Below are 25820 nucleotides of genomic sequence, written 5' to 3' on the forward strand. Positions count from 1 at the left end.
GAATGTATTTCATACCGTTTTTAATAAGATACATAATTGAAGCGTTGAATTTTTTCATAATTTCTTGCTGCTTTCAAAATTTCATAATTTGTTCATTCCAACAATTTGCTTCATGAGCCTAGCTCAAGAGAGGTCTCAAGAATTCCGGGAAATTTTTGAAATTTGTTTCAATATTTCTTCCAATATTATTTGTATGTTCTTTTACGAAAATCTGGAGGTATTTGGCGCATAATCTTTTTCGAACATCAAATTCATGATCACATAAAAACCAATCATTACGCAAAAAATTGGTTATAAATGTATTTATCGACGCAACTCATTCTAACGCAATACAAATGTACAGTCTTTCGTGGACGCACGGACTGATTTTTTTATGCTACAGGACCGACAGCAAGCGTGATATTTTTGACGAGGACTCGACTTTAGTGATTACATCGAATGCCTCCGTTGGGTGGTACAAACTCTAAGGCTCTGTCCGGTGGCAACTTATAGAGTTTTCACTCCTCAAGAAATAATTTATGTTATAGGTTTATGGGAGAACACACTTGACTATTTACAGAGTTAACCTTTCTTTTCTGGGTTCATATCGAAGCCCACTGGGATAATCCCAAAGAAGGCCGGGTTCCGGGTTCAAACCCGGGTTCCGGGTTCATTGTAAAGCCCTCTGGGCTTTAAAGCCTACTCCAAGATTGTAAAGCCTACTCCAAGATGTGACATTTTTAGCATGGATTCATGGGAGAACCCATTAAGCTACTCCCAGAGGTAGCATTTCTTTTCTGGGTTCATGGGAGAACCCACTGGACAACCCCAAGTTTCTGAGAAGAACGCTGAATTCTGCGCGACGACGTTTGTGCGGTAGACGCCTGGGCTGTGCATGTCGGTGCTGTATTTCTCGTAGCCTTCCTTGCTTACCACCTCACACCAGATCTGCCCATTATACAAACTTGAATTTTAACATGATGACATATATATATATATATTGATCGATAAAAAAAGTTTTATTAGTGTATCGCAAAATATCCATGTGTTCATTATTATATATATAATAATATATATACTATATTATATTTGATAATATGTATTCCCATTATATTTCTAGATTGACCTGGCCGAATGTGATGAGGAATATTTGAGGTATAGTATAGTTGAGGCCTGGCAGTAGAGGCTCGGTCGGGTTAAGGTCTGCCCAGCGCCGATAAGCCAGCCAGGCGTTCAGCAGGCCGGCGTTGTCGCAGATGTTGTCGCCTAGCGTCTCGTTGCCGTCAACCTTTCACGGGCAAATTTTTAAAATATTTCAGTTGAAATTACAAAATATTTGAAAATTTTAAGTCATTATTAGCTCACAGATTCAATACGACAATTTGTAAAACGACATTCATTTTCCGAGAGAGAAGAAGCAACAGGCTGCAGAGCGTCACTCGGTAATAATCTACGGAAACTGCTACCAACATTTAAGTATTATTTTTTGCCTGATGCATGAATAAGAATTCTCCATGAACCTACCAGCATTTAAGTATCATTTTTTACCCGATACGTGAATAAGAATTCTCCATGTACTTTGTGTAATATTCAATTTAGTTCGAACAAACCTTGATGATAATTTACATGAATAAAACTGCTTTCATTTCCTGTAAGCTTAGCTAAATTGCATCTACTGGGAGTTTGATATAGTTAGGGCTGAAAATCGCGTAGGACTGAATGACAGAATGTCGACGAGGAAAAAAAGTTCGAGAGTTAGCTTAGAGTAGGAAGCTTTAAGTTCAGTTGAAAATTTAGTACACAAAGCCAGAAAAACATAAGTAACTTCTCTGTAACGCATAACATATTTGTCAGACTTTTAAGATTTATTGAAGTTCTAATCAATTTTAAAAATTAGCTCATTTGTGTCAGAGTTTAACAATGAATCGTTAAAATCAGCTTGTATTTATTAATATCAGAATTTAGTGTAAGAAGAGCATGTTAAGAATGAAGACTGACATTTTTGTTGACCATTTCGATGGGGTACTGGCTGTACTGATCCACGAAACACGCCGCCCGCTCAGTGAAGTGCTCAGCCATCGCGTCACTCCACCATTGGCTTACGTTGCCGTGAGCATCATACCGCTTGCCTGGTCGTGTAATTACTTTCGTGTACAAATATTTCAAATGTAAATAGTGTATCTAATAGTAATTCTCATTCTCAATCTACGATTCTCAAGGTATATTTTCTGAAAACGTATATTAATATTTGAGATAATTGGAACTTTTCCTAAGTTTATCTATCCAAAAAATTAAATTATATCGCAAAGTTACATAATTATATAATGCATTAAATTTTTCAAGGATTCGAACAATTAATCAGATGACTTTAAAATATTATTACTTGCTAAACTTGCCTATTGATCCACCAATTTCATCTAAAGATTTGTTCGACTCATTGAAAATGGTAATGCATCATCTGGTCATTAATCGTACGCGTATAAACAAGAAAATTCTGACATCTAATACTAATACTCATTTATATGCAGTTCGGCATCCTCACTTTAAATAAAAATTGACAGATTTCATGTCCAAAAAGCAAAAATATGTACTTAAAGAATAACGCAGAGAATAATATCCTAAAGGTTCACTGTGCTGCTAACCATGATTGTCGAATCCATGCACCAGCTCATGGCCAATCACCACGCCGAGGCTTCCGTAGTTCAGGTACCTGTGTGGACATCGCATATCTTGACATCACTTAATTAATATTAACATGATCAGAGGCCGAACTATCATAAACAATTACGAGTTCACAACTCAGTCAGCAAATCACTGACAACGTTTCATGCTAAACCCGCTAATCACGAACGATAAATCGGCCGCTACGTGTACTTATAGGCTATCATATGTACTTAAGCAAGTTTTGACAGTACGCATGAAAGCTCTTTGTGTATTCGGCTTATATATAAATGTTTAAATAATTTTGTTGGTGTGTTTAAAACTTCCCGTTGTAAATATATAGGAGTTGTTGGGAGAGCGTATCCAGGATACTTCCGTCATCGAGATATTGCCCTGAACTGAAATTTTATTCTGAGGGGGTGAATAGGAAGGGATAGCAAAACTGGGAGGAAAGGGTTTGATAAAAAACTTAAATTTTTTATCAAATTTGTATATATAAATTTACTTTAAAAGACGCAAAATTTTGATTTTTTATCAATTTTGAAATTGGCGAGTCCCGGCAACATTAAACTCCCGGCGAGTCGACCGGGAGTTTAATGTAAAATGTGTAAAATTGTACGTGAAAGACAATAATGGCGTTACTCGTCGTTGAATCACCACTGAACAACATGGAACAACATGGTTTAAGCTCACACGCATGCAGTGCCATATAATGTAAGCAAAACATAAATAATAATAAAGCTGGTGTAACTTAAAGCCTCTTGTTAGCTGAGACCGCATTAAAATAATATTTTTTATCGTTACTACGAAAGAACATAGACTGGCAATGTACTCCATACTCACATTGGATAATCGGGGTTGTAGAATGGTTCTCTCAATATTCCCATCGGAAGGACTAACAGATCGGAAAGATGTTATTAGTATATTATTCTAAGGGTTTAATTAACAAAATCGAAGCATTTCATAATTAAAATTATATTATTAAAACTTGAACGAGTTTGTCACACACAAAAAAATGGTTGTATTTTCGATAAAACCCTTTTTAACAAGCAAAGTTAGGCGCAATAAATTAGGAATATTTTCAACGTTACACCAAAGCAATTTATATCACAAAGAAAGCGGAAACTACATGTTGCAGATAACATTTTATAAGAGTTGAAATATTTTTAATGATGCGTGGTAAGTTATGAATGGACTTGAAGGTCTATGAGTCAATAATAAAGGCTCATGCATATATATGCTAAATTTAATTAACGAGCATCACAATACAAAATACTGGTCTCTGTGATGACCTTGTGATTTAATTAATGAGCATCACGAGACATAATACTGGTCAATGTGATGACCTTGTGATTTAATTAATCACCACAACACATAATACTGGTCACTGTGATGACCATGTGATGTAATTATTCACCACAATACAAAATACAGGTCACTATGATGACCATGTGATGTAATTAATCACCACAACACACAATACAGGTCACTGTGATGACCCCTAGGACTCACTGATCTCGTTGGCTGTGGGGTTGTGGAAGGCATTAACGATCAGAGGTTGGATCATCCAGTCCCTGCAAGAGACGTCAGGAAAATATATACACTGCCTTTTAATTTGAACATTATTTGGGCAAATCTTTCTTAATGTGCATCTATTTGAACTCAAATTACTTCTAATTTAACCTCACTCTGACCATCAGTTACGTTTCTACCTTCAGGCACATTGTCTGGAGTGATTCTATTCAGTGCAATCATGAACAGTTTTTCATAGATAGAAAATGGGCTATTATTTACATGTTTAAAATATTGTGATACTGTTCCGCTATGTAACGCCTTCCTCAAAGGACGCTACGCCTAGAACGATTCAGCACTAATTTACACCTCCTGGCGTACTGAGCTCTAGGCTAAAAAGGAGGTTCAATAATTTTGTACTAAATCAGTTTCTTCGTTTAATATTGAAGGAACTAACAGTTGCAATTATTGAATAAATCTGAAAAAACACGAAAAATGAATACATAATACAAACTTTAGCACGGTTATGATAAATGTAAGAGAATCTCAAAAATGCACCAGAAAATACACAAAAAGCTTATGAACTAGGAACACTGAACAGGTAAAGCGACCCTGGTCGCGGAAAGAGTAAAAGTGGCCGGCGGAGATATGTGTCCGTAAATTGCTTACTCTAACAAGTGTTGCCACATGGGCATTTCGCACTACATAATCGCTAAATTAATGAGCTGCGGCTACACGCTATATTCAAATTTTAATCGTACTCTCCTGTCCTGCAATGTGTTGTTATTACAAGTCTGAACAAATTATTTCACACCATTGGTTCACTTTAAGATAGTTTTCGAATTAAATTTCGAAATGCAAACATAGAGATGTCGTTCATTTGTATCGTAAATTTGCTCTGGTCTGGAAATATTAGGAGAGTTTCAATTCTAACGCGTAATTGTTTTATTGTTTAATGTTAGAGTACCGATTACACGCACAAATATGAATTCTCTGCACGAGCAGAGAATTCATATTCGTGACGTAATTCAGTATGCATGTCCAAATCAAAGTCCGTGTCGGGCTTGAGGCGACACGTCTGTTCTTCTGACAATTTTGACTGTGGCTCCACAAGCTCTGCGCAGTCAACCACGTAATGTAGCTTCATAGTTTATATTACATTAGCAGGAAACGTAGTTTTTCTCAAGCTTTCTTGCTGTTATGTGTATTTTATATTAACCATGTTCTTGTGTCGGATAAATATTTTGCGCAATTTTTCGTCGGCGAAATTAACTAAGTACCTGCAGAATGTATTTTTAAGTTAAATTATTTCCCAAATCTGAACCTAGTGAATGCAGAGACAATGAAAGTAGAAATAATGATAGGGAAGGTACATGCGTAATGATAGATAGATGATATATATTGCTTCAAAATAGGCCGATATGAAAGAACTCACTTGTTTTTGTCGACAGGCCGGGACAATTTGTTTAGCTCCTTCCAGACCTCGTACTCCTTCATGCGCAAAATGTTGTTCAGGAAATGGTCCTCCAATATCTCCAACTGTCGACAATATTGGTGCTCGCTCAGTAGCATTAATGTTTAGGCTTGGTCAAACTCATATTATCATTTGGGGTTAGGTTAGGTAATAGGCAAGTTATCATTTAGGCTTAGGCTAGGACGAGCTAAAGGTAGCTTCAGGGTTGGGCTAGGACGTTTGCATGTTACATTTAATGTTAAGTTTAGATATCTGCACGTTATCATTCCTGGACAGGCGTAGACGTTTTCACGTTATCATTTTGGGTTAGGTTCAGAAGTTTGCACGCTGTCATCAAGAGTAAGAACCAGAGCATCAGAAATGGAATGAAGTAAAATAACTTACGGAAAATGTTTAATTATTTGATAAACCAAATTAGGCAGGGAAATAAAAAAGCCATTAGAAGAGAATAATGAAATTCGTTGCCGTGTTGCTATTAGCACGCTCTTGAATCTTAAGTAGAATCAAGTGCTCCTGAATTGACGGACCGAATCATGAAGCTCACGCTTTAATATCCTCTTTCCCTATCCCATCATTTTAATTTCCTAAAAATATCCTCTTGAATATGCATGGAAAAAGACAAGGCTATAGCTTTTGCTTTTTTCTGTTTTCGTATCTTCTAAGGAGATGAGCTTGCTCATCTTCCTCGAGCCATAAAGCAAGCCAGGCAACAAAAATTCTCAGAAAGTCTGAAGCTAAAGCCTCGTGAATGCGAGCACTCACCCCATCGAACTCAGCGTTGAGCAGCTCATCTGACTCAATGTATTCAGGGTAGCCAATTTTCTTGCCCATCAGGTAGAGCTGTTTGAAGATCGAGGAGAGCAAAGGAGGGAACCATTGCATTATGCGAGCTTTCCGGAATATTCGAGCTTTGTCAAAAGAAATCTTGGCCAACCAACCAAATGGCAGGGGCTTTGAGTGCACATTCTGGTACAGTGAGAGCGATCAGTGATTTTGAATTTTGTGAGTACGAGAAACTATCATATTGATGAATGTAAATTCCGAATGAAGTGGCAAATTGGAAGCTTCTTATGAAATAATGTATCAAGTTTCATGATTGAATGAAATATGTATTAGAGATTGTGAATATTTTGTGATGAAAAAAGAACTACATAAAACCTAAATGTCTGCAAAAAATAATACCAATGCACACTGTTTGATTTACAAACAAAATTTCTTCTCCAAGCCACACTACGAAATATATTGCAAATTGCTTAAACATTTTTTGTGTGTCAGCATATGAGAATATACCTCGCATTTATAGCAAATGATGCAAAACCATTACAACTCTTTTTAGGTTCTATGACCCGACCTTGTCGCTGCACACGGACTTCATGTCTTTCTCCAGCCAATTCTGTCTCTGGATGACGCGGTGGAAGGCTGCCCGAACCTCTTCCACGATTTTATCCACCTGTTGAATTCGTTGATAATTCAAAACACTCTGCAATGTGAGTTTTACTATGCAACCATTGAATAAATAATAACTGTCGATTTAGATTGCTTTGATAATCGCAACAATCATATTTCGCATCGAAAATTACTGAAGAATTCATTCAGCAACAAGCACGTATGCGACTGTTAGATTCAGCACTTTCGAATAGAACAGAAGAACAAAACTCCGATAGAAAAATATAATGCAAAATAAAATTGGTAATAAAAACAAGGATAAGAAGCCAATGCTATTGCTATGAATTTGTTTAATCTATTTCCTGTTTTTCTCGATTGAACAACGACAAATAATCAATTCACACATAGACAACGCGCACCTGTGGCGGGACCTCTGGCGCGTAGTGCGCTTTAGCGTAGGTGCGCGCGAGCGCTGCGCCGAAGCCTTCGTTCACGAGCGCGGCGCACTCCTTCCAGCGACTGACGTACGTACGCTCCTCGAACGGGTCCGGCACCTGCAGACGCATCGTGAACATTTCTGCGGTCAACGCGGACCACTTGAATTTGGTTACCGGGTTACCGGTCAAAGCGAGTCCTGTTATTCTGACCAGAGGATCACCGGTCAAAGCGAGTCCCGTTATTTTGGTCAGCGGATTACTGGTAACAGCGGGTCTGCTTATTTTCAACGGCGGGTAATGTTCAACGCAGGCCAATATTTTTTGACTAACAGGTCACTGGTCAAAACAGGACTGTTGAATTTGCCAAAATAAGCCACTTTAATTTGCCCAACGAGTCACCGTTCAAAGCGAGCCTGCTGACTTTGACCTTTAATTTTCATGCCAACTTCAAGTGTTCGTTAGTCTGCTCAACGACCAGCAGGCCCACTGAAGGAATTTGAGTTGGCACTTATAAATTCATATACTCAATATAAACAAATGACAATCAAATATATTCTTCCTAATCTCACAACAGAACGTATTTCGTTTTCAAGTATTGCTGGGTATCAAGTTCATATTTTCATGTGTGTTGTGAATAGTAATACATTTCCTACTGGTCTTACTTTAATTGCGCATTATTAGTCGAGCGGAGAACAACAGTAATATTCTTCGGGATAAACTCCAATGTAAGGCGCAATGTTACATCATCGGATTCGTATGCAGCTACGTACGTAGCTATAATACAAATATTTTCTATCTAGTTAGTCTTAGTATCCAGTATATAGATAGTTGATATATATTAACCTCATTCCTGAACTGGTGCCACAGCTGCTGGAAGTAGTTGCTGATGTAGGGCAGGAAGCGCAGGACGAAACGCCACATCAAGTAGTCGACGATCACTCTGTAAATATTAGTTAACAAATTGATTGCTTGAAGCTCTCCCGTTAAACATTGTGAATGTAATGTTCCCATAACCCTGGCACCTTATGCTGTCATAACCAGCGACAATTATCGTTGGGTAATTGATGTTTACTTTAATGCAGTGATCAAAGGCGCGAATATAAAACATTTTGTTAACTTTAATCTAACAGAAACCAAGGAAATTAAGTTACTATCGATGGTTGATTGTTAAGGGAACGGTAAAGCATCATAAGTTTTTTATTAGGCTTGGTTTGGCTGGATGTGATACTAATTGCATTATTGATTCGGTATCATCTAATTATTTTCGTGCGCATCAACCCGAGTTCAATTCTATTGCCTACTCGAATTTAATGCATACATGCTAAGGGCCATTGGTTCTTTCGGCGATGACTTAATGTCATTTCTTCCTGTTTTGTAATGTTGACACTAACTCGTGTTGTATAAATTGTACCAAATAAATGGTAAAAGCATCCTTATTTGTCTATGAAATAACGGCGAATAATTCTCCCATGCAAGTCCGCCATAATAATTTCTCGCGGGCGATCGAGGAGCAAATTTCGATTTGCATATCCGGGGCATGTGAGGTTTACGTTGATAACAAGTAATTACGGTTAGTTTATTGACAGTTATTTACGTCAGTTGTGGCAGGCCTCACACATAAAAGCAATCAACAATAGTCCACAAAGCCAGCTAACGAACTTCCTTGCATTGCTGCGGTTTGCGGCCCAAATTAAAGTATGCAGTTTTAATGCATGCAAATAAGGAAGTTGGTGCTCGTTTATGCGCTCGCTAGCCATGTTGATGAAGGTTCCTCGAACTCATTGAATGTGCGCATCCATTGTAGACCAAAATTTACGGCATAAATAACGGGTTGTTCAGTTACTCATTTCTCACAGGTACGGTTAGCTCTTTTTGCTTTCCGTAAACGTAATTAGTTAAATTATTTAGTTAATTAAATTACAAATTAATTTTTCAAACAATTATGTTCGAAGCATGATTAGAATGCCGATTAAAAGACTTTCTGATGCATTAAAAATTCATAATACAAGACAATTGCGCATTTTTAGAAATAGTCTTCGCGGGCAGGTATATTTTTTGCATTTTCAAAACGTATTTTCAGCCATAACTGAAATAAAAGGTAATATTCAGGAGGATTCAGCTCCCGACAAATGAAAATTATTCAGTCTTACACCTGGGTTGAAGAGCTCTAGGCCCAAAAGATAGTTTTCACGTGGATGCTGAGGAATACTAAGCACTGTCCCTTTATCTTGCGAAATAAAAACATGCTGATTAATGTTACGTATGAAAGTTCTTTCTTGCAAAGACTAGGGTATTAAGATTTTTTCTTTTACATAGATATGGTTAGAATAACGTAGAGTTTTGATGTAGACATGGAACGACGCGACTCGCCTTTTGGGTGTGTCGTCGAGAAGACTGGTGAGCTCGGTGACGTAGGGGATGCAGTAGAGCGTCACCACGAGGCTTTCCACGTCCAAGCCCAAGTCTGGGAAACGCACCAGCGTCCCACGCAGCAGCCGTGACCACGAGATCTGAAACAGAGGTCATCATACATGAGGAATTATTTATAAAAGGCATGACAGTAAAACAAGTAGACATGCCTCAAATGAAAAATTCTAGACAGCAAACTAGACTACCAATTTCCTATTTACGATGTTAGCTGCGACCAAATTATCTATGGTCACGGGCGGATGAGATCAAACGATCTTCGAGCAAAACACAATTTCACACGAGCAAAGCACAACTGCACAAGCACAATCGGTCATTTCAATACAAGTCTAAATGTCAATCTAAACATCAATATAAGTCTTTTTCATTCGAGATACAATGTGAGAGTTTGACTTGAGCGACGCTAAAGTCTGCTCTTGAGGGCGAAGGACTTGGCGACGTTGAGCGAACGTGGCCAGAGTCATCAGCGTTGGAATTGAAGTGTCAGCTGCTGTCACCTTACAAGTCAACGCGCTGACGCGTGGGCAAGACCACCAGCAATCAAGAACAAGTGTCCATCCACAGAGGATATTTAATTATTATGAGTCATATATATTGCGTCCTATAGTCTGTCATATACATTGCGATTTGGTATGTTTATGTTTTTCTTCTCCATTGTCGCGAAAAATTGTTCTAAGTAAATTAGAAGCCGGTGTCAGAAGTGTTGCAAAAATGGTATTAATTAATGTGTTGACAAAGAAACTCCTACGATTTGCACCTTCCATATCACGGACACAATTCGCGAGATTCACTTGCCTGCGGGAACTTGAGTTCCAGGTCTGCCACGGACAGCCTCGGGTTGGTCTCGTCCTCCGCTTGCTGAAGCTCCTCTTCCGTGAGATTAGCTGAGCTTGTCTCGCAGGCACGCAGAACGCTGATCTGAAGGGACATTTTTGCAAAAAAATGTACTTATAAAACCAAATGTAGATTTCGACTTAACCGTTTAGCGAGGACTTCTGCTTCAAGGCATCCAGATATGTTTCAACGCACGACTTGAATGAACTGTACTTTTAAGTATCATGTGGAATTATTTTTAAACAAACAGCATTGGTTCATGACGCATTAATTTGTATTTCAGAATAATGTATAAATTTATGTTTCTACACACAATGGATAATCGAAAGCCTGTTGAAAGAAATAATCGAATGACGTTCCACTTCCTGCAGCAAACTAGAACTAAACTTTCTGAATAGGTTGTGGTTTAGAATTAATGTGTTCGCAGACTTTTTTCAAGTTCAGTATGAAAACAACTAACCCGCAATGAGAATATTTTTTAATTTTTAGTTTTTCTTCATACCCTACCAGTTTATCCCCAAACTTTAGCTTGCATTGTAGCTAAAGCCTATAAGGTTGCTGCGCACGACATTCTAGAATCTAGATGATCCGAAAGAAATTTCCATTGTTTCTTTTGAAATTTTTAGGCGTTATGGACTCGAAGAAGAGGAAGTCTTTCTCACGTCCGCATTTACTGCCCGCACTCACGTTAGCGAATCTTGTCTCGAACTCGATGAGGTCGTCGATGTGAGTTTCATTTGGTTTGCTATCTCCAGGCAAGAGCGCCACGAGCGTCTCTGAGAGCAAGGCTCTGTATGTCTTCATGTAGCCTCGGTATTCCTCGTTGCTAGTGTTCAGGTAGTAACTTCTCGACAACGCCGGTGACCCTTTGTAGAACTGGGTAAGTACAGAAATTATTTTAGAGCTCATTGGAGGTAGTAGAGAATATTTGAAAAATAATTCATCGTGACGCAATTGAGTTTGTCGAGGCTAAAAATTTGTGATTTTAAAAAGCGCAGATGAGAAACAAATCGAATTGTGAATATTAATGATATATATATGTAAATGCATTTCTTTTAAAAAAAAACTTTAATGAATTCAAAAATTAAACCTGTTGTAATTCAGTCTTATTGGGAAAAAATTCCCTTGCAACTACTGGAAGTACTGAAGGAATATGTTGAAAGACGAATATTGGTGATACCATATGTATCTAATTATCACGACTGGCAGTGACTAATTTTTCACTATTTACATTGATTTAAAAATATTTGTATTGCCTCAGAACATGCCTGCAAAGAATACATTGATGAGTTTCTCTCATCGGGCGTGATGTAAGAATCGAAGAACGTGTTCACTTGGTAGACCGTGAGGTGTCCAAGCAGGTCTTCCAAATCGTACATGTCGTCGGTCCATCTGTCGTCTAAGATGGGCCACAAGCCCAGCTTTTCCTCTGTCAATATCTCAAAAATAGGCGAGTCTGCCATGTCTTGCTGGTGAACTGTGAAGCCTGGTAGGGAGAAGAGAGATGAGTTAACGCCATATTAGACATATCTATCATGCATACAATATCAATTATTGTAAGATAAAGGCACGAATTCGCGACCAATCGAAGCAACTTTACAAGGACACCTGAAATTATTCGATTCACGATGAGTGAATTTATATATTCAGCTTGCCTAATAATACGCCTACTAATTTACATGACTAAGTTAAAATAAGAACTCATTATACGCATTCAAACTCAGACAATTTTGTGAACTGGGACCGGGTTCTACATTCTGGGCAAGAGGACTTTACTTGCTCATGAATGACAACGTTACAAAAAGATTCTGATAAATAAAATAAAGCGTTGTGCGGAATTTTTTGTTCACTATAGCAACAACGTAACAACAAATAATAATTTCAAGTCATGTCCAATCAGCACCATTTCTTGCGTCACATTTATCGTGAAAACTAGCACTTCGTGTGCCGCTGCCCTGCTTCTCAGCAAGCTGAGCACATTAGTGCAATTATAGTTGTGTTCTGCCACGCATTCGCGATTAAATTAAATTATATGAAATTCTTTGAACCCAGCCTCCAATATTTTGAGACTCAAAAAAAATGTGTCGCATGAAGCGTTCCTGTAAAAAAAAATACGTTTTTCTTTTGTGTATGAATATCGGAAGCTTGATTCTCTTTGTACACGCAAAATTTGTCTCAAGCGTCGATGAATTTCAGCTCTGTGATCTCTTTGTAGGCTTTATCGGATCTGTGAAAATTTATATAATAAAATAGAAAATAAATTGAGTGATGCAACAATGCTTTCGCAGGTAGCTGCGCTTTTCCCGATAGTAGAGATCTTGATTAAAAAAAATTCAAACGCAAATTAAGTAAAATCTACGCTGTCTCGATGTGATTTATCTTGCACGTGCGTAATATACTCACTCATAGTCTAAACTTGAAAGGCTTTTGAAATAACTTGATGAGATTAAAATTTTACCTGCCATGAATTTTTACATTGAAATTTCACATTCAAAATTAGACTATAGAGCAAGAGACCATACTTTAAAAAGAATGACTTACTTGTGTTCATGCAAGAGTGATAGAGTCTTTTGGCTTTACCCATGGCCTCTGTTTCGTTCTCTTCTTCTTCTGCTGTCAACATTTCTGGACATAAATGGAGAACAGCGTTTATTTCATATTTTGAAAATTTGATGTTTAAAAGACCTGATAACGAATCTCTCGGTTTTAAAAAATTGCGACATCTTGGCAAAAGGTTCATAAATTACAATAAAAAATACCTGAGCGATGGCGAAGCTTAACAATAACGATTTTTAGATTGCACAAAAACTGCTAGGTTTAAATTCTGTGGTTGTCACTATTGCATAGAACTCAGTTTGAGAGCGTATCAATAAATTATTTAGCTTATGAATTCAATAGAAAGTTAGGGTCCAGAACAATTCATTATCTATACACGATCCATTATACTGATGATTATTTGTGCTCACTTCTGATGATGACGAGCACGTCTTCCTGCATCTGCTGCATGGCAGACCTGTAGTGAGCATCGTCAGGCACGACGTGGTCCTTGACGTACTGACCACACGTGTACTGATCCAACAACGCCATCGTCGCGACCAAGGTTTCGTGGTCACATAAAATGAAGTTAGAAGCAACACTCAGCGGAATCATTCACAGGGATACAATGAGATGTACATATATGGTTCGTTCTGACGATGAAGTAAATTGTCGAATAGAAGTAGGTAATAATCGGTAAAGGCAGCATCGTTTCTTATGAAGGTTACTTCGTACCTTATAGAGGTAACATCTTTATTCAGAGAATTACCATCACATAGAGGTATCATCGTCACTCAATGTAGCAGCAATGTGCCTGACACATGTATCATTGCATCAGATAATAGCAATTGCGTTCTGCATTGTACCGGCATGGTGCCTGGTAGTACCGATCTATCACCTGATAGAAGTCATCACAAGGGTCTACAGTATATGATAATAGCAATTGTGTCCCGCATTGTACCGGCATGGTGCCTGGTAGTACCAATCTATCACCTGATAGAAGTCATCACAAGGGTCCACAGTTCTGTCCATGCTGTCCAGGAGGCGGGATGAGGCTCTAAGACACGCAGGACTGTAGCAAACATTCGCTCCTGTAGGCGGCGCCGACGACACAGAGCTCCGCACCTGTGACCTGCTGCTGGGGGCGTTCTGACGCCCTTGGGTGCCGTTAAAAAATTGTCCTGACGAGGAGAATTCATTCTTTTTATACGAATAGAATAGCAGAACCGCCATTGACAAAATAGCTGCAATAATACGCGACGGGATCTTATGACGTTATCACGAAATATCTTGAAATGACAAAGTTTTCGAATTTGAAGCATCAACATGTCTTATTTGAATGAACTGAATTTTTTGTCACAACTTGAATAAGAAAGGAGAAGCGTGTTAACATTTATTGAATTTTAAAAGTACCGCTAGAAATGATATTATATTCTCGACGCAGTCAGATAACAATATACATAGATAAGTGTAATGTATCACTTCAAATGCATGGATGAAATAGCTACAGCAATCATGAATGCAAATTAAATTATGTAAAAACTATGCAAATCGTGTTCATAGCAATGATTATATATCAACATAATGAAATTTATCCTTCAATGATAACTTTGAGGGACTACTTGAAAAAATTTAGGGTCAGGGCAGCTTTTGACTTCCGTACCCAGAGTCTGGGACGACTTTAAATTGTGTTTACTCAGGGACTGTATTTAAATAACAGCGGTCATGGCACTTAGAAAAATTAGTGAGACTTTGTACAAATTTCAATCTACTATTATGATCCTGTATGGGTCATCCTGACCCAGTTTGGCCCGGCAAAACGGCGCATCAATGCTATGCCCGCTCTTGTCTTATGCGGTGGGTAAGAAAGTGTATCGCTATTTAGACAATATAACCCATTTTTTATCTTCTGAGTGTGACGTGCACTAACGGGCGTGGGGGCGCAGGAGGATGACGGTGGCGAGGGCGGCGATGACGGCGAGCAGCGCCACCACGAGCGTCAGCCACACGCCACGCTCTGCCCCGGACACTTGGCCGCACCTGCCGGCCCAGCCTTACTATAGTCGCCACATGCGTGATACTTGCCACATGTGTGATACTCGCCACATGTGTGATACTCGCCACATGTGTGATACTCGCCACATGCGTGATACTCGCCACATGTGTGATACTGGCCACAAATGAGATACTCGCCACATGTGTGATACTCGCCACATTCGTAAGACTCGATACATTCGTGATAGCTGCTACATGCGTGACAAATTATGACATTTGATTCATTTATGTAATTCAAAATCGAGGCACACACATTATCTCACTAACCTCTCAGTTGTCTTGACTAACATGCGTGATACTCGCCACATGCGTGATACTCGCCACATGCGTGATACTCGCCACATGTGTGATACTCGCCACATGCGTGATACTCGCCACATGTGTGATACTCGCCACATGTGTGATACTCACCACACGCTCGATACTCGCCACATGCGTGATACTCGCCACACGCTTGATACTCGCCACACGTTTGATACTCCCTCATTCGTGATACTCAACACATTCGTAAGACTCGACATCCCTGATACCTGCTACGTGCGTGATATATTATGACATTTGATTCATGCATGTAATTCGCGATCATGGCACAAACATTATCTCACTAACCTCTCAGTTGTCTTGACTCAATAACATACCATATAAAACCATCATCAAACTATAGATAATAATAAGTCGACTACGACTGCTTACTGAATACAAGATCAAGATAATTGAGACATATTGACCGCTTATCAAGAACCTGCCTTTGAATCAACAGCTGGAGTCAACCTCAACGTTAGCGCTCGACCGTTGGACAAGAGGACATTCTGGTAAATTAGTTCGGTTTGTTTCTAATCCTAGAAATAATCTCTAATTTACAATTTATTTCCCATTAATCGAGAGAAGCTTCTACTGTAGATGCTTCAATTAAATTGATGAGACATAAGAATTCATTCATTTGCTATCTTTTTGAAAAATTATAAATAATTCTATCAGAGTGTAAATTGAGCTGTGAAAAATATAAGGGTGTAAAGTCGACATAGATCTAGTGCTCTCCACATGACGATAATCTTCCGATGATTCTTTCAGCGATGATGAGTATCTGAATTAATTTTCGTTGACCCGAAACAATAATTAAATTGTTGATTTTTAAAGAAGCTGTTGGTCCTTGATTGAATACCTTGAAAACCAACCGGCATTTTTTCTCTCTTGGCCTTATAACGCAGGATGTTAACACCTTAATCCGTAAATTCCTATCGAATGGTTTGAATATCACTGAATATTTTGATATTAAACCGACATTTTTGGCATATTCAGAATCTTAGAATCTCAGTAAAACACGAGAATTTGGTTTTTCAAAAGTTAATTTCATTATCGAATCTGTTCCGTAACAGCGGCTAAAAATACCACGACGATTCCAAGCCACGCAAGCTGCACCACGCAGACACTTGACGGTCTACAGGCCTGAAGAATTCATTAAGCGTAACGTTGTCAAATGAGTAGCAATTTATAAGCGTTTCCATTCAAAAGTCAAGTAATTAGGAGGTAACGATTTAATTTGGCGTGGGCCTCCAACAGCTGTGGACGTGAGCCCTAATCGGCAGCAGCTTGGGGTGAAGTTGAACACTTGCGCGTCTTGCGCTGAGCAATATTTGTTTCCTAAGCACCAACTAACAAAAAGATGTTTTTTCGTGAAATTCTTGGTCCCTTATTAGATTCTCTGATAGTTTTTATTGCTTAATTTGCCGTCTTGCTCGTGCAAGCGAAAAGTGACCAAAGCAAGTTCGTACCCCATCTTATAAAGTAATTATGTATTCGAATAGAAATTTTGGATATGCTCTGAACGTAACAAATTAAGACTCATTATGTGTTGCACGTAAATGAGTTTTAAAAATATAATTTAAGGGAGTTTTAAACTCATTACACCGTTCGAAAAAGTACGAAAAAATTTTCTGAGATCATTTTGTGTTTGTTGGAAAGCATTTTTGCTGCTGATTTCAAAACTGACTTTCTTTTTTCTCTATCACGTCTAGTTTTTGAAGTATTTGCATTTTAAAGGGAAATATTTATATTGATATAATAATTATATATGTATTTTTAACATAACTATTTTCTTAACTGAAGCTAACCCCCTACATTAATATTTGTTATTAGCAAGTAAATGTTGAAGGTGCCTGTGGCTATATGAGAACCTAGTGCTCCGATAAACATGATGCACTAATAAAAATAATATTATTTTTATGCATGTGATACACAAATAAATATAAAATCGCTAGTTCGAAGAACAGTCGCATTAAGTTTGTGCTTTAGAAAAGCAGTCAGAACCACAAATTGCTATCAAATATACATATGATCAGAACTTTACTTAACACCCAAAGGTACCTAACATGCCCCATAGTAGCTACATCAGAAGTGTTCCTGCTATGTAGTTTGCTGTGCCGTTTGTAGAAGCAGCTATTTTCACGTTGTTACATGTTGATGTATTTGTGAAGCACATACAGGAAAATATAATTATTTTATTTGTTCATTATGTTTATTTGTTTATATATATGTTTATTTGTTTTACATGTTTGTCCTGATATAGCCACAGGCAATACACTCATTTAATTAGAACTAATTTATGTATCAATGTAGAGGGATTTCTTCGATTAAAAACATAATTAAGCATACACAACATATTTGTAATTGTTATATATATTTCATTTTAAAGTGTCAATATTAAAAAAATATTAGCGTGCAAGAGAAAAATCAAACCAGTTTTGAAATCAGCACTGAGAATGCTTTTCAACCCACTCAAAATGATCTCAGAACCATTTACTCTGCTGACCAGTGTTATTTATCCATTGTTTCATTACGATCTCCTTCTAAAACGCTTAAACAGATAAAGGAGTCATTGATGCTGTCCGATATTTTTATTTATTTTTTTCGTAATCGTAAATGGTACAGAACCTGTGAACTTTCGCTGGACTGCTGAGCCGTACAATGCTCTATGGAGTTTTGGAGCAAAATTGGAGCGGCATCTGCTGGCGACAGATGTACGTATTGAAAGGGAGGGACGGCTGACTTCATTGAAAGGGAGGGACGGCTGACTTTATTGAAAATAGGGACGGCTGACTTCATTGAAAGGGAGGGACGGCTGACTTCATTGAAAGGAGGGACGGCTGACTTCATTGAAAGGGAGGGTCGGCTGACTTCACTGAAAGAGAAGGACGGCTGACTTCATTGTAGGGAGGGACGGCTGACTTCACTGAAGTGGCGGACGAAACAGGAATTGATGCTGAAGCAGGGACGAGCCGAGCTTGATTGGCTAATTAATGAAGCTCAGTGCGTCGAAAAAATTCTTATCAGTCTCTGAACTGAAATGAAAAATCAACACGTTGAAACTCCTACAACACAAATCCAACTCTGGATTAGTAGATAACTTTAAACAGTATAACCGAATGACTCAAAGTCGCTAGCAATACGTCATTACCCTCGAATTAATTTTTTGGTAAAAAATTTCATCATGCAGAATAACTTTCAAATTTGATCATTGACTCGTTTGATCATAATAAAAGCAGAAATATGTGCACTTGTGGTTTATGGGCTGCCAGCAACTCTGAACAAGACTGAAAGTCGGACAGTTGATTGCGGACGTCAAATATTAAGTTAATCCACTCGGACTTCACGAGTGAAGAAACTTAATATAGTTTATATTCAGGGGCGATGCGTCTTTGTTCAAATACGTGCAGTGCAGTGAATGACGAGCAGTGAATGACGTTGAATTTTGGAATTAAAATTATATTATTTCACTTGTTATATATGCAGCTTTACAAAAAAAATTATATTAGCAAAAAGCAAAGAAGCTAAATACGATTTTACATCATTGGTATCCAGATAGAAGAGAAATATTTTCATTTAAATCATAAATGAGGAATACGGGAAGTTAGGTACAAGAAGTTACATGTAAATATAAGAGTCTTTTCAAAAGAAGGACTCTTGCTGCCACTTTAGGTACGATAAACGAGGGTTCACGGAGGGTCCATTCGAAGCGTTGCACAAACTTTGCTGTGCTCAAGGGCTCTATGGTTCGTTCTATTGAAACGTCGACGCTGTCTCTTGCCCTAACGAGTCTGAATGTGTTAAACAAACCCTGACAGCTCAAAGGCTAGTGTTCATGACTTTCTGCGTGCAGTGGATATTGCGTTTAATACTCCGTGGTGTCAAGCGGAGATGATGGCCTAAATAGAAAATAAATAGTAAATCTAATTACATCTGTCAAAGTATGTATTTTCGTGTTTTTTAAAGCCTGGCACCACAAAAATATCGGGGTTGTTAGAGCGCATATGCAGGATATATAGCGTGTCGGGATATTACATAGACCTAAAAATTTCTCTTCTGTGGGAGAATAATGCAGCATTTCAAAACTTATCTTAAAATTTGGAATTTCGTTTGAATTTTATATTTAAATTTAAGTTAGAAGACGCAAATAGTTTTTTCGCATTTTGGAACAAGGGCAAATGGGAGTTCAATGGTTTGTACTCCAAATCGGTCTTTCTTAAATTATTGGAAATTATTTCCATAGTTATCACCGAGATTCGGGATGACGGGATTTGGGTTCCATATATTTCAGGTATGATCGAGCACATGCAGAGTCAGGCTAACCTACGATAAACTAATAAATATATAATCCACTTCATTTCTTATGAAAATCATTTAGGAGAAAAGTTTCATCTATGTGTCATAAGTTAGAATACAAGTATTTGTGCGATTACTGTGGTCCGTTTAAATGGTACGACAAAATTTACACGGTAAGAGATTGATAACCGAATTGGCAATAAAAGGTGGACAAACAAAAAACTCAACGTAGCGTGACAAGAAAAGGTAGAATAACGAAAAAAATCGAAGTTGCTTTTCCATAGAAAATTGCGTGAACTTCCACGACCTTTCTTTGGCAGTAAATTTCTAGTTTAGATGTCTTGGGTTATTTCGTGCTATAAAAACACCTTTTCAAAAATCGCACCATATCTGTTGTAACTTGCCTTGTAACGCTGTCTCAGTTTTATGCAAATATTTGCTGCCCTGTTATACTGCAATGGCTGGCTCACCTATCTTCTAATTCATGGAGTTCTGAGCCTGATTTTTCCTCGCAGCGAACTCACTAGCCGATTTTTCAACTGAAACTCTGACGAAGTTATTGCTAAATACGAGGCGATTCATTCAGTCCATCCTCCCGATGCCTCACCAGGTCTCAGTGTTCGATTGTTTCCTGCCAGGCTGGTTCACCGCCACGAGACCTGAAAGTCTTCACTTGGAGACTGGAGGCTTCTTGCCAGCCTCTACGGAGACCCCAGGTCTAACAAATTATACCCAATAGATACCAGATAGACTTAATGTTTCTGAAAATGTCATGCGTCGGTTAGATAACTCTGGTATAGCTGCTCGAACAGAAAACGTGGACCAAAAATACTCGTAACACGCGCAAACTTTCGCAATGAATTTAGGATGAATCGCGTGAATGTTGATAAATTCACATTCATGCGATTCGTGTCATGTATCATATTAGACTTGGGGTTCCGTTAAAATGTGGCATTGGTACACTGGTGTTCTAGAAACGAGATGTGAGAGATATATGTACCTTACTGGGTTATAGGCCTTAAGCCTGCACATTTATCATGAATTAAGAGTGGCAGTAGTGAGCCAGCCGTCAGTTTTTAAGACAATTTGTTGAGTATAACGGGCTCATCGTTCGGAGTAACTCATTCACAGAAAAACTTAATAAACCTAATCTCATAAGATTTCCTACAGGTGGTGTAAGGAAGACTGTTTTATTAAAAGTCTTATTTAGCTTACTTTTGCTTTTGATTCAAGTGTTGAGAGTGCAGCGAAATACTTATTATCACCTCTCGAATGATGTGCTGCTTGCTAATTTTGATTTTGTTTCATTTCAATCTACTTTCTTACTCTATGGTTGTTCAGTATAATGGAAAATTAACTTGTTAATTTTTTCGGAAGCGTTACGGGAATAGATGACGCGCTAATGTTATGGTTATGTGGTGAATGACCAAAATAGTTTGGGAACTACTTTACTAACAGTCAACAGTTGTAGTAGCTCTGCTTAAATTTTTTACGATTTTCACAGAAAGCCTCGTGAAGCATATAAATTATTATTATATAAATTATTATAAAGCCTGATTTAAACATCAGGTAGTGTTAAGCATAAATAAGCAGTAGGCGATGCTCGCAAAATTTGTATTACAGAGATGACAAATTTGCCTTTTCCAGAGCATGCGTGATCATCTTGCGACCATGAACATAACGCTGCAAAAGAGGGTCGTGAATCTGGGCTAAATTTTGATGTTATTTTAACGACGGCGGTAACGCGAGCATTAAATCTCAGGGACAAGGTTTTTCTGAAGAGCTTATACTCTGAATTACGACCGCTCTCGCTACTCCTTCGCTGAATAACGTCTTGACAAGCTTGATGCGTAAGCTCTTATTTTAACTTCGTTGCCTTCTACGTTTTTCAAGTTATTTGGCATTGATAATTTTAAAATTATGAATTTCTATCAAATTTTCCTTTTATTTTGAAGGGCCTATACCCTATAACATGAATTTACATCTCTAACTAGCATTTTATTTTCCACCCAGTGGGTATTAAAGAGCCAAATGTTTTAATTTGATGAGTTATTTTTATAAAAGTAGTCATAATTTAACTTCATTAGGAAGCTAAAAGGTATTTTAAGTAAATACATTTTCACAGGCAATTTACCATCGGAATTTAGGCATGAACCAATAAATAACCCGAAATTTCCGAATCTTCTTGGCAGAAACCATTTTATCGACGCTCTGGAAGAATCCTAACCTGAAGCCAGTTCATGAGAGAGGTCTTCTCATTAATTACGCAAACTTGATACTCTCATTAATATTCTCAGGCTTTCTGAGCCACAATTTCAACTTCCAAAGCTCATCCGTCGTTCTAAGCAGTAACTTTGCTAAAGTCTTTAATAGAGCAAAGTTTTGAAGAGACTAAAATCATAAATTTTGAGTTAGGAGCTGAAAAATCTGCTTCAGATTACCATACTTTATATACGTAGTGACCCGGAAAAGCTGTTAATTAAACGTACATTCAGTGTTTTTTCTGATTGCAATTAATTCGAGTGTTCGAATGAACTAAAATTGTTTTGTGGTTTCAAGACTCGAAATGATCGCATTAGTTGTTCAATATATGAAAATTTCTAACAGGTAAGCTGCATATTAATTATTCTGCCAAATATGTAAACTTAAAATAAAAATAGTCGAGTTAATCCCTACCAAATTTCACCGGGAGCTAATTACAGATATAAGCAGAGCCGTCTCTCGAGATTAAAGAAAGATGCCAGGGTAAATTTTTGGGGACTATAAAGTTAACAGGAAAAACTACGAAGATTCTTGAACTTCGATGGCGTCACGACGAAACTTGTGTCAGTTTCCTGATTAAGTCTCCTAACTTCACAATTCTTTTATTAAAGACAGTTTATTACTTGGTTTCCAGGGCATAAGAGAAAGGAATAGAGGAAATTATTCAACTAAAAATTTCGTCACTTTCATGATTTTGGTGGAATAGATCTCTCTCGATAGACCAAGCTCAATGAAACGCTGCAATAGAATGAATAGATCAATGGATTGTCTTCAGAAATCTCAATGTTAATAGGATGTGGAATAATTCTGAATAAACGGATGAAACTAGGGGAAGTTTCGCTCCCTTCCGCACTGCATGACTTTGAAGAATATCTCTCGGAAGCCGTCAACTTAACAATATAGTTTCAAGCGAGCTGATTTATACACAGGCAATGAAATTACTTTAAAAGAGTCTAGTCAACGCACTAACTCGTGAACCACATTTAGTTCAGAATTTTGTTGCACGTAACGTAAAGGTTCGTGCTATGGAATAGGTTCATAATATTCCAAAATAGTTCTATTAATGTTCAGCAAAATGTTCTCCTTTGGTATACTTCTTGTCCAAACTTTTTGAATACTAATTCATTCTTCACTATAGAGAAGTGCATTTCATTGTAGCTGTCCTAAGCCAAATATATAAAGCGATCTCTGCTCCCAAGTTCAAAGATTTAAAGTGACGTAGGCAAAAAATAGATCGAAGTCTTCTAGGAACTATTTGACTCAATTTTAATCGCTTTATTCACATTAGAAAAACTAAAGCTTTGACATAAGAGTTCTTACCTCGATCTTCTAGTGACGTGAAGAGCTCTAGACGTGGCGGAGCCGTTGATAAAGCCCATTCGTTTAGCCTCATTTTTGCCTCTGCATTTGTGTCTTCTCTCCAGAGTCTCCGGGGTGAAAGAGAAAGATCCCCGCGCGGCTTTGTCATCTTTGTTGACTGAAGAATCATCCACAGGGTTTCTGTCGCAAGCCTTGGTCTTAGATGACAGTAAAAACTCACTTTCGTTTGGATTGCTCGCATCCTCGACAATTTCTTCGAGTTTTTCACAAGCCATTATGGGGCTGACGAGCTGCAGCCCAGCTCTTGCTGCAGCGTCGTGCGAACTTCCTTTCCCGAAGTTAGTGCCATTTGAGTCTCCAAAAAATGAGCGCGCGTCATTGCCGTTCTTGCTGTAGTCAAATTTGGTGCAGCAAATTTGGCTTTCGTTTTGCAATCGTGACTGAACGATTCCACCTTCTGTACGATTTTCTCGAACCAACTCCGCTTTCGTAGATTCTGCTGCTCCAGACGTGGCCGTTGAGAGAGATGGACTTACAATAAAAGACGTGGAAGAAGATGATGATGATCCAGAAGATGACGAAGAAAGAATAGTGGAGGATTTAGTCGTAGGGGAAATAGGTGTGTACTTTCCGTCAGTAGAACGCGGCAAAGAAGCAGGAAGAGCGAGTGGCTCCTCGGTTTCTTTTCCATTGCTTGGCCGTAGAGCCTGAGAAAAAATGGCCTTTTTGTTGAGAGCCAGAGACTGGAAGTGAATATCATTTTCGCCATTCATCAAAGACTGGACGTCCAGCAAGACGCCGGTGTTCTTGTGCTGGTCAAGCGAGCCTCTTCCATCTTCTTTGATCAAAGGCGAGCGGCGGTCGATGGCCCGTGAGGCATCGACAAAATTTCTCAATAATGGTGAGTCGGAAATTGTTTGGGATTCTTGCCCTTGATTTTCCCTGGATGTTTTTGCAGACGAGGAGCTTGATCCTGCTTGAGGGCTCGGATGCATGCTTGTTAAAGTTGTATCGTTGGACATCCTGCGTCTGTCTGCGCTGGTAGAGGACAGCAGTAGTAGAGACGGCAAGCCAGCTGATCGGTTCACCAAAACCGTCGCTTCACTCATACTAAAAATCTGATGTTCAGTCCTCTCTCTTAGGGAATTACTTTCGTGAAGCTATTGATTCATGTGAAATAATTAGAGTATTAAGGAGTTGTTGCTTTGATTGAAGCGATCGTTAATCAGTTCAGTTTTCGAAAAAATTCTATTTCGAATCAAAACATCGTTGAGCTCCCAACGTCACAGGAGCGCTCAGTTGTAAATTTTTGCATGAAAATTCAAGCGAATATTAGAAGCATAATAATCACGAAATATTTTATAGAGCTGAAAAATGAAGGATACCAAGAGCACGAAAGGTCTCTCTGAAAAAAATCTGCAATGAAGAACATTATTATCGAAGTTAATGTTATTATTACTACTCCACTAAACTCATCGACGTTTAAAATTCATGCTGCACTATATAAGCATACAAGGGCATCTAAATCTAGTACAAAGATTCAGGGAATAAAAAAATGACTATTTCCTGCCTCGGGTCGTTGACCCGCAATACAATTATACGCGATCATTTAGAAAGTCGTCGCTAACAACTTCCTCGTGCGGGGCTGTTAGCTTTGATCGCCACTTGGACTCTAAGGCTTTTATTGGAACTTCAATGGCGCAGAGCAGAGCGATTCGTCGGATTTGCCTCCGAGATGTCGCTTGACAGCCGCTCGAGGCAGCCAGCTGAAAGGCCCTGAACGAATCAAACGACAGCTTTGATGACTTAACGAGGGAAATGTTTTGTGTCTGCAAACTCTGTAGGAAAAACAACTTCTGATTTGTTATAGAGTCGTGGCCGTGAAATGCGTAGGGTAATTACAAGCCTTAATTGTTCAGACGCAGGATCTTGATTCTTAAATGAGACGAAAATCATGTCGAATAAATTCATAAAACATTTTTAAGATTAGAGTAATAAACATGTATTTTACTAGACACTAAATATTTATAATATCCTACTTTATTGCTGTCTTGTAATTTAATTTAAAGAACTAAATTGATAACTGAGCTCAGCCAAACAAACAGATTACCTTAATTTCTACGTAAACTTGACTCGTTAAAGGGAATACTAAACGATTCGACAACAATGCACAACAAATTCCACTCAAACCAACACATAGAATTAATGTATAAGCATGCAAACTAATTCAGAAGTTTACAATCGCGAGAAAGCCTCGACATTGCTTGAACGAAACTCACTGTCTTAAAATAAAAACAAAAAACACTTTGACAAAAATCGTGAGCCGTATTCCACTGCGC

At 38.2% G+C, this 25820-nt stretch overlaps 2 protein-coding genes across 2 annotated transcripts; both read right to left on the bottom strand.

Annotated features, from left to right (window-relative positions):
- Window positions 1-330: 330 nt before the first annotated feature.
- Window positions 331-8383, bottom strand: LOC108673622 (neprilysin-1). The gene is made up of 11 exons (XM_018161473.2): window positions 8293-8383; window positions 7432-7566; window positions 6978-7076; window positions 6389-6466; window positions 5588-5691; window positions 4153-4214; window positions 3484-3535; window positions 2622-2689; window positions 1978-2108; window positions 1106-1267; window positions 331-927 (listed from the first exon to the last, which is right to left on the bottom strand). Exons 1-11 carry the CDS (start codon window positions 8368-8370, stop codon window positions 751-753), a joined length of 1146 nt encoding a protein of 381 aa, XP_018016962.2. The 5' UTR covers window positions 8371-8383; the 3' UTR covers window positions 331-750.
- Window positions 8384-9525: 1142 nt separating this feature from the next.
- LOC108673624 lies at window positions 9526-24874 on the bottom strand. The gene is made up of 10 exons (XM_047881845.1): window positions 23482-24874; window positions 15176-15285; window positions 14239-14426; window positions 13677-13779; window positions 13252-13335; window positions 11979-12196; window positions 11398-11586; window positions 10672-10794; window positions 9820-9959; window positions 9526-9535 (listed from the first exon to the last, which is right to left on the bottom strand). The coding sequence occupies exons 1-10, from the start codon at window positions 24588-24590 to the stop codon at window positions 9526-9528; spliced, it is 2274 nt and encodes a 757-aa protein (XP_047737801.1). The 5' UTR covers window positions 24591-24874.
- Window positions 24875-25820: the final 946 nt, after the last annotated feature.

This window comes from Hyalella azteca, unplaced genomic scaffold, assembly GCF_000764305.2.
Source record: "Hyalella azteca isolate HAZT.00-mixed unplaced genomic scaffold, Hazt_2.0.2 contig8990, whole genome shotgun sequence".
Lineage (NCBI taxonomy): Eukaryota > Metazoa > Arthropoda > Malacostraca > Amphipoda > Hyalellidae > Hyalella > Hyalella azteca.